General features: G+C 37.3%; 2 protein-coding genes and 1 long non-coding RNA gene across 8 annotated transcripts; 1 reads left to right on the forward strand and 2 right to left on the reverse strand.

Annotated features, from left to right (window-relative positions):
• Window positions 1-2,365: 2,365 nt before the first annotated feature.
• On the reverse strand, window positions 2,366-3,971 carry LOC124297256 (uncharacterized). The gene is made up of 3 exons (XR_006906562.1): window positions 3,908-3,971; window positions 3,497-3,640; window positions 2,366-2,984 (listed from the first exon to the last, which is right to left on the reverse strand). It is a non-coding gene; the product is annotated as an uncharacterized LOC124297256 (long non-coding RNA).
• A 1,976-nt stretch (window positions 3,972-5,947) lies between these two features.
• LOC124298698 (targeting protein for Xklp2 homolog) lies at window positions 5,948-10,852 on the forward strand. The gene is made up of 2 exons (XM_046751062.1): window positions 5,948-6,171; window positions 6,781-10,852. Exon 2 carries the CDS (start codon window positions 6,839-6,841, stop codon window positions 9,302-9,304), a length of 2,466 nt encoding a protein of 821 aa, XP_046607018.1. The 5' UTR covers window positions 5,948-6,171; window positions 6,781-6,838; the 3' UTR covers window positions 9,305-10,852.
• Window positions 10,853-10,953: 101 nt separating this feature from the next.
• On the reverse strand, window positions 10,954-16,955 carry LOC124298700 (leucine-rich repeat flightless-interacting protein 2). 6 transcript variants are annotated; one of them, XM_046751066.1, is made up of 9 exons: window positions 16,582-16,955; window positions 15,765-15,964; window positions 13,831-13,957; window positions 13,548-13,699; window positions 12,894-13,157; window positions 12,647-12,788; window positions 12,413-12,538; window positions 12,081-12,295; window positions 10,954-11,638 (listed from the first exon to the last, which is right to left on the reverse strand). In XM_046751066.1, the coding sequence occupies exons 2-9, from the start codon at window positions 15,846-15,848 to the stop codon at window positions 11,528-11,530; spliced, it is 1,221 nt and encodes a 406-aa protein (XP_046607022.1). In that variant the 5' UTR covers window positions 15,849-15,964; window positions 16,582-16,955; the 3' UTR covers window positions 10,954-11,527. The 6 variants fall into 6 exon arrangements, with proteins under 6 accessions (XP_046607022.1, XP_046607023.1, XP_046607024.1 ...); XM_046751067.1 differs by having other exon boundaries at window positions 13,548-13,687; window positions 16,582-16,954; XM_046751068.1 differs by lacking the exons at window positions 15,765-15,964; window positions 16,582-16,955 and adding exons at window positions 11,936-11,982; window positions 14,134-14,430.
• Window positions 16,956-17,191: the final 236 nt, after the last annotated feature.

The following is a 17,191-nucleotide window of genomic DNA, read 5'->3' on the forward strand; positions in this document are numbered from 1 at the left end:
TCCCACGCTCTTTTCGCTGCGTTTTCTGAGTTCCTAGGGGTTCAATTGATCGGGCAAGAGTCATACGAATCAATTCTGAGAGGAAAAATTTTTTGGTAAAAAAAAAAGGAAGGTTAACCCCTTCGTATTTTTGGCGAAAATTTTCGCGATTCTGAAAAGTGCTGGAATCAAATCTTTCAGGCACTATTCCGACGTAATTTTGCGAGAAAAATCGATTGGGCACGGTCCCAATACGCTGCGATCAACGCATCGTAAGTTACAGCCAAAAAACGAAAACCTGAATTTTCGACATTTTTCAGCAGGTGCTTTTTCCTTCGTCATTTCTCTGCTGTTGATCCCACGCTCTTTTCGCTGCGTTTTCTGAGTTCCTTGGGCTCCAATTGGTCTGGCAAGAGTCATACGAATCAATTCTGAGAGGAAAAATTTTTTGATAAAAAAAAAAGGAAGGTTTAACCCCTTTGTATTTTCGGCGAAAATTTTCGCGATTCTGAAAAGTGCTGGAATCAAATCTTTCAGGCACTATTTCGACGTAATTTTGCGAGAAAAATCGATTGGGCACAGACCCAATACGCTGCGATCAACGCATCGTAAGTTACAGCCAAAAAACGAAAACCTGAATTTTCGACATTTTTCAGCAGGTGCTTTTTCCTTCGTCATTTCTCTGCTGTTGATCCCACGCTCTTTTCGCTGCGTTTTCTGAGTTCCTAGGGGTCCAATTGGTCGGGCAAGAGTCATACGAATCAATTCTGAGAGGAAAAATTTTTTGGTAAAAAAAAAAGGAAGGTTAACCCCTTCGTATTTTTGGCGAAAATTTTCGCGATTCTGAAAAGTGCTGGAATCAAATCTTTCAGGCACTATTCCGACGTAATTTTGCGAGAAAAATCGATTGGGCACAGTCCCAATACGCTGCGATCAACGCTTTGGAAGTTACAGCCAAAAAACGAAAACCTGAATTTCCGACATTTTTCAGCAGGTGCTTTTTCCTTCGTCATTTCTCTGCTGTTGATCCCACGCTCTTTTCGCTGCGTTTTCTGAGTTCCTAGGGGTTCAATTGATCGGGCAAGAGTCATACGAATCAATTCTGAGAGGAAAAATTTTTTGGTAAAAAAAAAGGAAGGTTAACCCCTTCGTATTTTTGGCGAAAATTTTCGCGATTCTGAAAAGTGCTGGAATCAAATCTTTCAGGCACTATTCCGACGTAATTTTGCGAGAAAAATCGATTGGGCACGGTCCCAATACGCTGCGATCAACGCATCGGAAGTTACAGCCAAAAAACGAAAACCTGAATTTTCGACATTTTTCAGCAGGTGCTTTTTCCTTCGTCATTTCTCTGCTGTTGATCCCACGCTCTTTTCGCTGCGTTTTCTGAGTTCCTAGGGGTTCAATTGGTCGGGCAAGAGTCATACGAATCAATTCTGAGAGGAAAAATTTTTTGGTAAAAAAAAAAGGAAGGTTAACCCCTTTGTATTTTCGGCGAAAATTTTCGCGATTCTGAAAAGTGCTGGAATCAAATCTTTCAGGCACTATTCCGACGTAATTTTGCGAGAAAAATCGATTGGGCACAGTCCCAATACGCTGCGATCAACGCTTTGGAAGTTACAGCCCAAAAACGAAAACCTGAATTTTCGACATTTTTCAGCAGGTGCTTTTTCCTTCGTCATTTCTCTGCTGTTGATCCCACGCTCTTTTCGCTGCGTTTTCTGAGTTCCTAGGGGTCCAATTAGTCGGGCAAGAGTCATACGAATCAATTCTGAGAGGAAAAATTTTTTGGTAAAAAAAAAAGGAAGGTTAACGATTCTGAAAAGTGCTGGAATCAAATCTTTCAGGCACTATTCCGACGTAATTTTGCGAGAAAAATCGATTGGGCACAGTCCCAATACGCTGCGATCAGCGCATCGGAAGTTACAGCCAAAAAACGAAAACCTGAATTTTCGACATTTTTCAGCAGGTGCTTTTTCCTTCGTCATTTCTCTGCTGTTGATCCCACGCTCTTTTCGCTGCGTTTTCTGAGTTCCTTGGGGTCCAATTGTTTGGAAAGGGTCATACATGTCGAATCTGTGACCACAAATTTTTGGCTCCGAAAACGAAGAAAAAAGTACGGCTAACCCCTGTTACGTGCAGTCGATGATCTGAAGGATCTCGTTCCACGTGAATTAAAAAGAATATATATATATATTCTTTTCCCGAGCGGTTAGAAATAGATTACCTTGGGCTTCGTTTGTATAAAGTGTCAACACACCTGCTGTGATGAAATTCTAGTATTCTGGGTGACAGGATCTCAGTGGTATGGACAGGACGAATAGGTGGGAAACGTACAGTCCACAATGGTTTGTATTTTTTATTCTCAATTATATTAAGTACAGTATTGCAAATGACAAAGAGAGATTAAGAACTAGTAGTGTAATCAATTAAACTATTAAAATGTGAAAGAGCGAATGACTAGTATGACTAAGTACTACGTTACGGTTGAGAAAAAGGTGAGTCAAGGAGCGGGCCACCTTGGGTAGCGCGAGGGTGACTCTTAGGACGCACCACCGATTTGCCGAGTTGTTCCGTCAGGAATTCCTGAGTCTCCACGTTGCCTTTTCTGGGTGATGGAAGGTCCTTTCCAATGGCCGGTCCGACCGATGGGGTGCACCACTCACTCATCTCCAGGCTGAGATCTCAATGATCTCACACTCCTCAATTACGACTGACTTGATGGTGTCGATGGATTTACCGATTACAGCTCGATTTCGTCGGTGGTGGGGCGTTATTCTGCAGAGTAGCCATCGCGCCACATTCCGGTGTCGGTGCACTTCCTGACTCATCTGGTTGTGTGCGGGGCAGCGATTCTCGAAGGAATGCGCTGAGCAAGCAGCTTGACGCCTAGCGCGTGTCGCGAAAGTCAAAAGGGCCTTTCGTAACACCCCTTTCTATTCAACCCTCCGATTGGCTCCAGACAACTGCAAATAGCGATTTTCCCACTTCAAACCTGCGGGTTCCTGGGAACATTAATAAATATCGAATATTAATTAATATTTTCAGTATGAGAACACATCAAAATCTTTGTGTGAGGATTAATATAATATTTTCATCAACACATTGTAGCAAGAAGCTTCTGAGAAAATTATAATAAATTATTGGAATTTTATTAGCGCATTGATAACCACTGAAATTGGGGCTCCGCGAAAAATGAATGTAAATAATTTAGAGAAAAAAGTTTAGTCGAAAATTCCGGTCAGGTAAAGAGAAATTTTAACTGTTGGGAAAACGCAACATGTTTAACGTTTTCGACGTTTCGGCCGGGCCCTGCCGACCATCCTCAAGAAATTTCGACGACCTGTTCCTGCTTAGATGTTCTTAGTTCAGCATTTTGGACAGAAGTGACCGTTGTGTTTTCCCAATAATTAAAATTTCTATAAATATATATAAAAAAAAATATATATAATAAAAAAAATTGAAGATAAGATATAAGAACAATTGTCATTAAATATTATAAAAATGTTAGACTCACCGTGCACAAATCCTCGGTCTCCTCGTCCACCTCCTCGTCGACCTCGATCACCTGCAACCACCCGTCACCACAGCCAACCACCTCCAACCACCGCCAACTACCTCCAACGACCACCGCTAACCACCTCGGGTTATACCCCGAATCCTAATAAATATTTCCAGTAAAAATTAGAACACACCAACAAAATTGTGTAAGGATTAATTTAATTTTTTTATTGACACATTTTACCAAGAAGATTATGAGAAAATTATAAAGAATTATAGAAATTTTATCAGCGCATTGATAGCTACTGATTGGGGCTTCCGCGAAAAATGAATTGATATAATTTATTGTAAACATGATAAGCTTCAAAGATTTTAGGTAAAATATCATTGCAATTGCCATTAAATATTATAAAAATGTTGTACTCACTGTGCACAAATCCTCGGTCTCCTCGGCCTCCTCCTCGTCCACCTCGATCACCCGCAACCACCCCTAACCGTCTCCAACCACCGCCAACCATCTCTAACGACCACCGCTAACCACCTCGGGTTATACCTCGAATACTAATAAATATGTTTAGTATTAGAACACATCAAGAATATTGTGTAAGGATTAATATAATATTTTATTGACACGTTTTACCAAGCGGATAACGAGAAAATACGAGAAGTCAAGTTTTACCAGGTAGTGAACCTTCAGTGCATAAACTACGGAGCGCTTGTGCTGGAAGTCGAGTTTCACCAGGTAGCAGACCTGGAGCATAGAAACCACGGAGCGCTTGTCCTGGAACTCGAGTTGGACCATGAAGCGGACCCGGAGTGCGGGACCCACGGAAGTAGAGAACTCGGTACTCGAAATCTGCGGAGCGCGATTCTCATTCGTCTTCACTACTGCGCGGTTGTTCCCAGACTGAGGAATTCGGCGAGCTGATTTTCTTGTACATAGATCGATGACGTCAGGAGAAAAAAAATTTTGGGTGACGTCACTTATTGAACATTCGAAGATCCGCACATCGAAACTTTGGTTTCGAACTTTAATACTATGTATGATGTATGATGATGTATGATGATATGATATGATGTATAATGAGTTTAGTTTTTCAGTCAAGACATACCTACGCACTTTATCTTTTCTGCCGAATCCAGACTCAAGCGACTAGGCCCTTCGATGGTCAGCCGTTGACTAAAGATATATTCTTCATTTCGGGTCAGCTAATAACGCTGCCGTTCTGCGACAGTTAGATGATAAAAATCTTTGGTCCTACCTTTCAAATGTGTGTTAAAATACATTTGAAGTTTTAAGAAGCTTCGTTGCATCTCTCCCCATCAAAAAAAAAAAAAAATCGCCGACAATCACCCTTTTAGGTCTTTAAATCACGACATTGCGTTAAATACTGTCTCATATACGGAGCATCCCATTCCATCTCAATCAAACTTAGCGCATCCGTGATGTATTACAGTTACTTCGAATTTTTTTCCATTTGAACACCTTTCGAAAAACAATTCTGCCTCTCTACCCAACGTAGATACTTCACTTGCGACTAGCTAAAACAGCGTTTCGATTCCATGCCTACGAAAATTCAAGATCGAGAGAGCAAATGAAAAGTTGTTGGAATAATTATGAATAATAATATTATAGAATACATGGTAGAGCAGGGGGACGAAGAGGACGAAGGTGTTCGGAGGTGGTCGGAGGTGGTTGAAGGTGTTCGGAAATGGTAGGAGGTGGTAGGCTCTGGTAGGAGGCGGTAGGGGGTCGTAGAAGGTGGTCGGAGGTGGTCGGAGATGGTAGAAGGGTGTAGGAAGTATTTGGAGGCGTTTGGAAGATATTGGCGGTGGTTAAGGAGGACGCGGACGACTCGGACTTCGAGGGGTGCGGGGGAGGAGGAGGTTGACGGCGGTTGGCGGTGCTCGGAGGTTGTTGCGGCAGTTGGCGGTGGACATGGTTAGGCGTCTTCTCACGGGGATGATCGAGCTGATCGACATTTCTAACTGAGTCGCAGTTGACAAGTAGTCTTACGTACTCACTTTGTACCGACTCAATCTCAAGCTTCCATATCGACACTACTTAGGCTACGAATGCCGGTGCGAGCCCGTTAGGTGGAGTCGATTGAGCAGAAACCTCCTACGCCCCCAGGCCCACCTGGGCCCGCTTGTCCGCCGAAACCTGGTCACAAAAATTGACCCAGGGGTATCCATCTTTATGTTCTTCAGTCAACGCCTTAAACGAATCGTTGAATTAACTCCAATTTTCCAGTCGACGCTCAAATCTACAAAGATAAAATATGATAGGCCATGAAAATTCTTCACATGTTGGGCACGTCTTGTTTACTATTAACCGAATATTATTATATTTCAGAACGCATAGTTCCGTGATATTTTTACTTTTTGTATCACTGAAGTTGTAACTAGATACTTCTGCAGCGTTAGGTTGGTAGTCTTGCGAGATTGGCTGGGAGGGGCGGCCATTTAGATTTCAGCCAATTACAAGAGCTGGAAAAAGTTTTCAAACAAGTGGCGTCCGTAGCCGTTGAAATTCTTCGAGATCTGCTGGTCGTATGTATGGTTCATATAAAGAGAGCATTCGTAGTATCGCTATCCGTCAAAAGTTAGTTTTGATCGTTGTGATTGGAAACTTCACATCATTCAAGCTTTGATCATCAGAGAAACAGGCAAAATATTGAGACAGAAGAAGTGAGTATCGCTAATTTAGGTATTTCCATTTATAATGTACTCGATGTGTGAACCTTTTCCACTTATTCTGGCACTGGTGTAATGATCGGGGTTCGTGTTTCGAGGTCTTTAAAATTATATTTATAAACGTATAACTTTATCATTGAGGTCAAAATCATGATGAAGAACACTTTGTAGTATTTTAAATACCGAATCAGATTTTGTAATCAGCTACGTTTCATCTCATCGCGATAATCATGCTATTTACATAAACACGATTTGACTTCTCTGACTCTTTGCATTGTGTTACAATTTAATTGGAACACGACTAGAATTTATTGAGCATAGTTTTTTGCCAAGTCTCTAATTTAGTTCACTTTGACAAATGCCATTCAGTAAATATGATAAAGTTTAGCCATCTTCCAGATAAAATTTATCCTCCAAATAAACTACTTATTTGCTAATAAAATACCGAATGAAACACTTAACCGAAGGGGAAATTTTACTTCGAGGCAGAACAACCAACCCTGAGTACAAAAGCCAGATATTCATGAAGATTTCATGGAAATTGTGTTATAAATGCGTTTAATTACAAAATTGAAAAGGAGTAAAAAATTATTTTGGTTTTAGGAATCATCAATCTCTGTGGAAGATTTATTTCAAAGATTGCTTTGAAGAGAAGCATTCTATGGACGGCGTGTGGCATCTAAATGCTCCGCAGTGGACGGACTTTGCATCCAGTCCACAACCACTGGACGATGGTTATTTTGACCTGGAGCATGAGGAGCTAGAGCCTCAGCCAGTGGTAAAACAGTTCTCATGCACAGCTCCTAGTGCTGAACTGGAAGAGACAAAAGGAGATACAAAAGCTATAAACCGTATGTTGAAGGTTCCAGAATCAAATGACTCTTTGATACAAGACATAGAAGTAGCAAAGTTGACTCCTGTTAAAGTTGTACCCAAGTTGAGAAGTAAAAAAAATGCAACAATCAAAGAAACTACATATGATAATGTATTGACTGAAGCTATGGCCAGCCTTCAACTTTCGGCTAGAAAGAATGCAAGAAGGTCTCATAGCATTAGAAGTACACCATCAAAATTGACATCAACACCAATGACCACAGAATTGAAACCTCTGATCAAGTATAAAGCTATTCGTTCGACTCCAAGCAATCCAATTCCTGCGTGGATTAGAAGAGTACAACCATCCGAGAAGTTGAGAAAATGTGAGAAAAATATTGCAGTACCAACCATTGAACCATGTCCAACAATCGAGCATGTACAAACACTGGATAATCTATCCGTGCAGGATTCACAGCAGACAGAAAATGCCATAATTGATAACAATGTTTTAGTTGTGCAATCTGAAAAAAAGCCAGCTGATATAGATGATCCCTTAAATATGAAACATATTCCTGCGGACAGCAAGCCGAAAGCTACTGAAGAGGTGCCAAATACTGCTGAAGAGCCAAAAGATGTTGCAGATTTTCCTATAAATGATAAACTAAAAGTAATCAAAGATCCTGCTATTGGTGACAAGAAAAATGCTATTAAATTACTTCCTACTGAATTTGAGTCTCAAGCTGCCAACAACTTGCTGGTCAATGATGCCACTCTTGAAAATGCTCTGCCTGTTCCAGGTTGTAGTAAACGTGCTTCTAATATCTCGCAGCAATCTTGTTTCTCAAACAAGGGGCATCCGGCAAGATTTTCTACATGTCAACTTCGTAGGCAAAGTTTGATAAAATACAGAAGGAGGTCTAATAAATATGTGAGCATGGCTGAGGCAATATCCAAATTTCAAACTGGGACACCAAAAAGATTCAGATCAATAAGTTCAAAGAATGCAAAACTTGGACCTGTGCAGAAGGTACGACAGGTTAGTGTGTCTGCAACAGTACCAATTTCACCTGCTCTACGATGTAAATCAAGAACAAGACCTACAACCATCTTGAGTCACGAGGAACGTGAGCAGCAGGAGTTACAAGAGCTGCGAAAATATTCTGCTCGTGGAAATATGGCTAGAGCTAATTCTCTAAAAAGTCTGGCACAAAATCCTGCACCTAAAACTGTTATTAGGAATAGATCGGTGAGTTCTGCTCACCCTCCTGCTTCAACATCAACAAAAATATGTAAGTCAAACATGGAGGATAAAGTAAATCGAGAGGCAGTAAGAATAAAAGTAACTGTACCTACAGTTGTTTCTACCAAGGAAGGAGTAGCAGTTCAAGATGCTGAGATCTCGAACTTTGGAGTGCCAGATATAACAAGTGCTAAATCAACTACAACCAAGGTGATGCCATTCAGTTTTGAAATGCGAAACAAAGAGCTCCAAAAGAAAAAAGAAAAAAAGATTAAAGAACTGATGAATGAGGAACAGAATAAAACAAAAGGGACCTTTCATGCGCGGCCTGTTCCCATTTTCAAGAAGCCTATGCTCGCTGTTCCTAAAGAAACGAATACTGCTAAGCATAGTACTAAACCTTGTCCCTTCAGTTTTGAAAACAGAGATAAGAACTTGCTGAAAAAAAAGGAAAACTACATAAAGACTATTTTGGAAGAAGACAAGAAAGCTAGAATCTTTCAGGCCAAGCCAATTCCAGAATTTAAACCTGTTTTGGTGCGTGGAATATCAAAAGAGAATATAAGTTCAGGGAATAAAGCTTCAAACTCTGCTCCTTCACTTCCTCAAAAAACTCGCATTTCCACACTACCAATCTCAAAAACTGGTTCAAGAAATTGTTTGCTTACTAAGAACAATTGTTCCAATCAAGAAAATCAAAATCCATCTGTGAATTCTAATGCCCAATCTTCACAGAACTATAAATCGAAGGAAGATAAGAGCAAATATGAGCCAAAGCCTATAAAAGTATTATCTGATCACGAGTTTCAATTAAACACCGACAAAAGGGCAAAAGAGCGGAAAGAGTTTGATGAAAGGATCAAGCAAAAAGAACAGGAAATAGAAAAGCTAAAGAAAGAAGCGGAAGCGGAAAAACTAAAACGAATTGAGAGTGAAATAGCAGAACTCAGAAAAATGGCTGAGATTCAAGCAAGACCAATGCCAATTTACAAACCTCCAGTTGTCATTCGTTCCGAGAAACCACTCACCGAACCTCAAAGCCCTGGCTGGGCTTCAAAACCAAAGCGTTAACAGAGATGACTAATTTCGATTATTACGAATGATGGTATGAATAAACTAGTTTCGAAACGTGATTGCTGTATTAAATATTATTAATTTCCAAACTATTGTATCATTTGACATTATTGATGATTGTTATCTTTCAAGATTAGAATAAGCATATTATTGGATGATGCAAACTAACAAGTGATATCGATTCTGAGCATAAAAATATATTCAAAGGAATGATAAAAATGTTGTCTTAAAAACCACATAAATAATTATTTTCTTCTTAAAACTCAACTTTACCTTTATGAAATTGCACTTTCCACAGTACTGTGAACTATGTCTCATAGACTTTCGAAAATACGTAGAGAGCATGTTAGGGTGTAAGTAAGTCGGCTTGTACATCTTGTGTTGCCTTACGTTACCTGGATTCTTGTCTTTAAAATACCCTCAAGACAACACAGAATGTTTTTCTTTGTCATGATCGATGTGAGGATGTTTAAACATAGTGTGAAATTTAGATATATCTGGAAATAGATTTGCATAGAGTTAAAAATGAGTGAAAATCAGTAATCTGTGAAATAAGACACCTCAAAATTTGTCTAAATATTAATGTTGGATTTATGTATATCCAAATAGCACTCTTTTAGTTGAGATATAGAATCACATGACATCCTGCGGATAACTTCAATTTGTGAATAGATATAAAAAATATTGCAAACAAAAATATATTATCAAACTGTATTATAGCAATAATTACGCTTACTTTTTGTTTCAATTCGGACGTTATCAACGGAGCAGCTTATTATAACTAATGCCTATTAAAACACATCAAGATTAACTTTCTTCCGGTACAATAACATTGATTTTTGATAATAGATTTTTATAATGTAAGTATACGATAACCCTGAAGATTCACGAGTATTCACACACTATACTTCCTATCTTTTTACATTATGTTGTAAAACTATCACCTAGAAAAGATTTTTTGCAGTTAAAGCATAATAGCAATCTTGTCAAGATAGCCTGATATCGTATTGTTCATCCTGTGCTAGTTTTGCTTAGTTGTGCAGTACTCGCTTTGTGTAATAAGTTTTAATATAGGATTTCTTGTAGCACGACCTTACAATCATTTCAAATAAAACTTCATCAGTGAAAACAATCTGACATTGATAAATATTTTCTTTGACTTGAATTCATTTTTAAACCAACAATTAGAGACAAGTTTCTGTAATATATACGTGAATAATTTTCATAATTATAAGTTGCCGTATAAATGCGAATAATTTTGTTACCGACTTATAGTTTAATACTTGCGGCAAGAAAAACTACGATCGGTATTTTTAACAACTTGCATATTCTATTTTATTACCCAGACTCTTGCACAAAACCTTCATTTATGGGGGTTGTATATCTTGGAAGTATATTTTCTGTGAGATTTTCAAAATTTTATGCAGTTAATTCTAAGAGTGGATTTTCAATTGACGGAAAAGAATGATGGGTGAAGCTGGCATTACATGTAACAAACACTGTAATATAGATTAATCACTGTTGAATAAATAGTTTGATACTTCATTCTGAATTTGCCCCATATTTAAGACATAAAGCCATCTACATTTGTTCTTCGATGTAATACCACCTTGAGAAAGAGGTAGTTAAAAAAACAAAACCACTAATAATCGTTAAAATACGATGTCTTATATAAGTTAATAATTACAAAATATTAAATTAAACAATTCTTGTGTTTATATTAGCCGGAGCGTAGTATGGCATTCGCAAGGTTGGTGCAGATAACAAGTACCAAACAGCCAACCTTTGTTAGGGGAAAATAAAGCGTGATACTTTCATGAACCAGACCTGAATATTAATCAAATATGGCCATTGATTAAGATAAATTAGAGACAGATTCCAATGACTAATAGCCTTGGTAGTATTTCTTCTAAGTAGAATCGTCTTGTAATCATATTGCTTTAAAGCATTTAAAAATTGATTCTTTTTTCCCTTTTTCCAATCAAAGTCGAATCGTTCTGTAATCATATTGCTTTGGAGCATTTAAAAATTGATTCTTTTTTCCCTTTCTCCGATCAATCTGTTAAATATTTAGGCAATGTTAATTTTTATCATGACTCAGAAGACATCTTTTTTCATGTCTGAGAATTCAACGACATATGTTCTATGGAGAATAGATATATAATAATTGAACCCAAACTAACGGTAACATTAACGTGCGGGTCCAAGCAGATTTTCTTATCAAAGTTCTTTCAGAAGTGCAGATTTGGCGTTCTTAAGTTTATCTAGCCTACGTTGTAAATGAGAATTTGCGGTTTCAAGCTCCTCTACTCGGCCCTGTGATTCTCGTACCTAGAACAAATATTGTTTAGACATTATTCACTCCTCGTAATTAATTTTCCAGTCCATCAATGTTATTGGCCCAATAGAATTCATTATAATTCAACATGAAGAGGAAAAGGTGTTGGAATCCGAGGTAACATTATATTCAAATTAGGTGCCATTATTCGCTTCAAAATTAGTGGTTCGAAATCGAACTTCAGGTTTGGCTTTCAACTTTCACGTAAAAAACAAGTTGAAAAAAAAATTAAAGTAGTAGGTTATAAGGAATGGTGATGAAATAAAAGGGAACAGCTGGGACGCGCTCACCCATTTCTTTACTGGCAGTGACATTCGTCAAAATAATCAGATATCATCTGTAAAATGAAATGGCGTGTTTCAAAGCATTGCAGGAAGAAGTTAAAGCATTCTACTGACAGCTGGATATTTTAGTAATATTATATCACTTGATTACCTCTCGTTGTAGCTTTCGCTTTTCAACCTTTAATTCATCTTCTGCCTTTTCGGAAGCTTCTGCTGCAGATTTATATCGAATAACTTGACTCTCTAGCCTGGCGACTGTCGCTTGCAGTGTGGACATATCCTGTTCGGCTTTTTGCAGTTTGAATTTGTAATCTGATAAGTGCTTGTTTGCCTCTCGTTGAATGTCTTCAGAGTCTGATAAGTTTCCTAATTAACGGAACCAGGGCAAAATTAATTCATTGAATATTTCTCGAAATATGTTTTATCTGGCGTACCACTACACAATCGAATTTGTTTCAAGATTAATAATTCATGGAATCTTACCCAACATCGAACCTGGTAACCTCTCTGATCGAACACGATTCTTTGCATCTTCCAATTCCAGCCTTAAATGTCGAATTTCATCTTGCAATTCTTTCTTCTCAGATGCAAATCTTCTCAGTCGGACATCTGGTAAATTGAGAAAAGCATTGCAAATTGAATTTCTGCGAGTCCAACATGATAGATATTTATTACACCAACACAAACAAAAAACTTGTATGTATCACTATTTCATACCCAGTGATCCTTCTCCAGCATTTTGCAACAAATCCGCACTCTCTGTACTGACTAGTACTCTTTTTCTTGGATGTGGACCATTTTCTGGTATGTCAGCATCACTCTCCTCCCCCTCGTCTTCTACTATAACAAGACCATTTTCCTAGAACATGAAACATCCTATAAATTCTGTTCGGTTTTTTTTTTTTTTTTGATGAGTCAAGAATTTGGTTTGAGTATGAGATTGTCAAAATAATAGGATCCATACCTGGATAAGTGTGTCTCGTTCCAGTAGTTGCACCCTGCAAACATCCAAATCTTCTTTCAGGCGTTGACTTATACGCTTCAATTGTTCAGCTTCTCGATTTTTTTCTCTTAGCTCTCGGCGCAATTGAGCAGTTGTCTCCTCTAATTCTTCAAGTTTGTCTTTCAATAAATCTACTTGATACGAATAAGTTGACTTCTCATTATCCAATTGTGCATTAGTTATCATAGCTCTGCGGAATTTTTCCTCGAATTCCTTAAGTTCTAACTGAAATAAGTTTAAGGATTTAAGTACTTTGCAAATCTCAGCAGGTTTGTTTCAAAGTATATCTTGACCTTGGAAGGCATTTAAGAAATTCAGCAACCATTGTAAACCGACTAAAGTTTTAATGATATAATGCGTTTTTGAAGACTCGATTCATAACATATAAATGGCTGAAAAATTTATAATACTATTCCAACTGCCGTGTAAAGAATATTACGCATAGATGGGAATTATTCATAATTATCAATGCCACATAATAATAAGTTAACTTTCCTATCATTAAAAAAAAATTCTACTGAATATTCAGTGGTTAACCGATGAATACCTTTCTGTTCGGATTCTTATATCAAAATTCGTAAAATTGTTTGAAATATGTCAAAATCGTATAATTACCCTAAGATCTCTACTAAGGCCGGCATCTTCCAAGGAATCTTCGGACGACCTTCGACTTGACTGAAAGTTATTGGAATTTGTGAGAAGGCGAGATGTTCTCACAGGATCTGGTGTCACCCTCATCGTTCGGTTAGCATCAGCTGAAATTAGGTCTTTAAAAACTACCTGTACTTTTTTCTTTCGACAAATTAAGTTTATTCATTAAAAATGCGTATGTTTATTATTATTCACAGTATGAAATTTTCTTTGGTAATCAAGAATGTAAAATATGGCACTTGCTTACCAGTACACATATCGTAGACTCTATCTGCGTTCTCCTCAGCTTCTTTTTGCTGTCTCTCCAATTCTCGCATTCGGATCTCTCTAGCCTCTGCTCTAGCTTGTCTCCGAGCTGCTAATCGAGCTTCTGCCTAAAAGATTGTGTGAAATAAATTCATGATATTAAAATATTTAATCGGATACAACTGTGTTACTATTCAGATTTAACAGCTTTCACTGAAAAAGATATAATGTAAATATTGTGTGCAGCGATTGGATGGTATTTGAAGTTATTTTGCTAATGATTTCCCTGCATAAATCAACATACTTCGTCAGCATCCTTGACTAGGTCTTCGATATCATACACATCATCAGAATCCTCAATCTCTTGTTGATGTTTAAAAAAAATGTTGACATCATTTTCAGTTCTTTTATCAAGTTCAGCAGGATCCATTTTTATTATAACACTACTTAGCACTCTTAAGATAATTAGCGTGAAATCTATGAGATAACAGTTCTCCGTAGGATTATGAGTCTTAATCTGTGATGCATTCCTCACAAATGTACAGCTAAAGTTTTTTAAACGTTTAGTTGGAGCAGTAAAATGCTGCTTCTTGTTACACAAATACCAAACATCTCTCTATTGTACTGTATTGTACTGTGAACACAGTTTATTCTGTTAATAATTGTTCAATTTTCAAGGTTAAATAGATTATTGAATTTTACGATTTTAGGTAAGTACTCATAACACTTCAACATACAAATGTGGTACTAATATTCGATTACACCTGATTAAATATTTGAATTTTGTTTTTCGGCAGTTGAAACACCGCCTAATCTCACATGCTGAACGTTCAATCCTATAGTGCCAGAGCCTAACTCACAATCAGCTGAAGACCAATTGTTTTCTCTAACTGCTTGACATTTATCTGGGTCTGTATATTCATAAAATTTTTGCTATGAAAAGGTTAGTGTTTTAGTTTTTGCAGTTAAATGACTGAATTTTACAATTAAAATTGATCAACACTAAAAAAAATCTATTTCCCAAGATAGAAAATTTACCACTATCGGGTTAAACTTAGTTTGTAAAATTTCATAACTTTACAGAAAACAAAACATATAACTATTTTTAGATGCAACTAAATGGAATGTTAAATAAGCTCAGTACGTAAAGAAAAACGGTAAATGATTGTGTTTTATGCAAAGCACACCACTAACTGGACATTCTTGCCGAGCACTCAAGTTCCTCCCCACCAATACTATATTACATACTGAGTATCACTCTTATCTGAGTTACACACAACTCTGTTTCCCCTTCCGTAAACTTAAATTTGCACAACCACCTTGTATGATTCACTTTGTCAAGATAAAATTTTTCCTTTATGTAAACGAACAATATTACTACTTACTACTCAATGCAAACATATATTTTTTGTATAACAGACAGCTTCTAATTCATTAATCAATAACATTGGGCATTGACAATTTAGTTATTGAATAAGTAATTGATTTCACGTTTTCAAACTTATGATGAAAAATAATTAATAAACAGCGAGTTGAGAATAAAATTTTCCAACTCTTTATCTTTGAATATGAAATTAATTTCAAGGTTTTTCGAGATATGGTAAAGGTAAATCTATCGCCAGTAATTCATGTAAGAATTTTTTCCGCCTTTTTCCTAATGGTGTTGATGTAGTTATTTATTCTTCATGGTCAATAATCTAAGAATACTGATACGTGTATGGTTTTGGAATTAGCTTATCCAGACGCAGATCTTGTTCCACTTGAAATTCTAGCCAGATTTGAATTTATTGCGAACCATCGATGAATACCAAGCAATTGCAAATTTATCAAGGTGACGTAGTTTCGTATTTGAAAAACAATTTCTTTATAAAAGAAGGGAACCAAAAAACTGATAAACAAGCTTAGCATGAATGAGCATGAAAAATGATGCCATACCTCTTTTGCAATTTGATCAAGAGCTTGATCCTCGGCCGAATGCCTTGTGGTAGTTCGTCTCCGTCCTGCCACCAGTGGCTCCATTCTTTAGTATCAATGTAGTTTATTTTTGTTTTGGTTTACAGCCGATGATAAACGTATACACTTTTCTTTTATACAGGTAGACACGTTCCGTCACCTCACAGGGGTACGCCACTACGCTAGGAACATACACAAAACACAATCTAAGCCTGGGAAAACTTATCCAGCATCAGCAAAACATTTATTATTACACGTATAATAATTAATATATCGTTTGTATTTTTCAGGTTTAACTCCATTAAACTGCTCAATAAGAACTAAAAGAGAAAACAAGAATTACGTGTTGTAATCCTTTCTGAAATCACGTCAATAACAACATGAAAGGATAAAAAAAAAAAAAAGTATCAGAAAAACAATTTAAAGAACTGTTATAAGCGAGTCTCGCGACTTGTTAAAGTGAGTACGTATGTACGTATTTGCAAATTCATGACGTAGAAATTGAGGATTGGTGGGTGTAAGGAGGAAATATTTAGAAGCTGAAATTGAGACATGATAGTTGAAAAGGTGGGGTTTGTAATAACGAGGATCATTTGACAGTAATACGGAATTTTCGTTTAAATTTATAAAAGAAAAATATATACAGGAATAAGGTCTAAAACGATTAATAGGTTGCATTCCTTAGAGTCTCCCCACCCACACAGAACGGACAGGTATGCGTAACACGTCCACAAGCACTGTACATATAAAACAGTTTCAACGGATATAAATGGATTTCTATATAGTCCAATCAACTTACGAATGAGATATTATCCGTTCATCCGGCAGGCGGATGCATCGTTTTTTGTTTTTGTTTTGTTTGTTTTTTTTTTTTTGTACCAAAAACTCTTGACGTAAAAATAAATCTGGAAACTATAAATACAATCAATGGAAGTTGGATGACTTCTTCTCGATGACCATCTGTAGCTTCCGAACGATATTCCAATTTCGTTTAGCGATATTAAACCAATTTTCAAACACCGGGGTACAACAAGGTACCGCAATATTCACTATCTATCATCTAGGTCCCTCGGTTGATGATATAACTATGCGTTAATCGGGGCAAAAATTTCAGATCAAAATACATTTTCCGAGTACGTACATTGCTGAGTACCCGCACACAGTACCGAAAAACACACCTCACTTACGCGACCGCCTCTCCCTCGGCCATCCTGCTGCTGACATCTGGACGATCTATCGCGCAACACAATTCGCCGATCCATTCCTTGACTCGAACCGTGAAGGATGTAAGATTTAAAATTCTCACTGCTGCCCTTCATTTTTCTAAGATACGTTTTGAACGTAAAATTAAATTTCAACGAATAGAATATTTTTCAAACATAATTTATAGGGTATTGAATCAGGTGATC

This window comes from Neodiprion virginianus, chromosome 2 (genome assembly GCF_021901495.1).
Source record: "Neodiprion virginianus isolate iyNeoVirg1 chromosome 2, iyNeoVirg1.1, whole genome shotgun sequence".
NCBI lineage: Eukaryota > Metazoa > Arthropoda > Insecta > Hymenoptera > Diprionidae > Neodiprion > Neodiprion virginianus.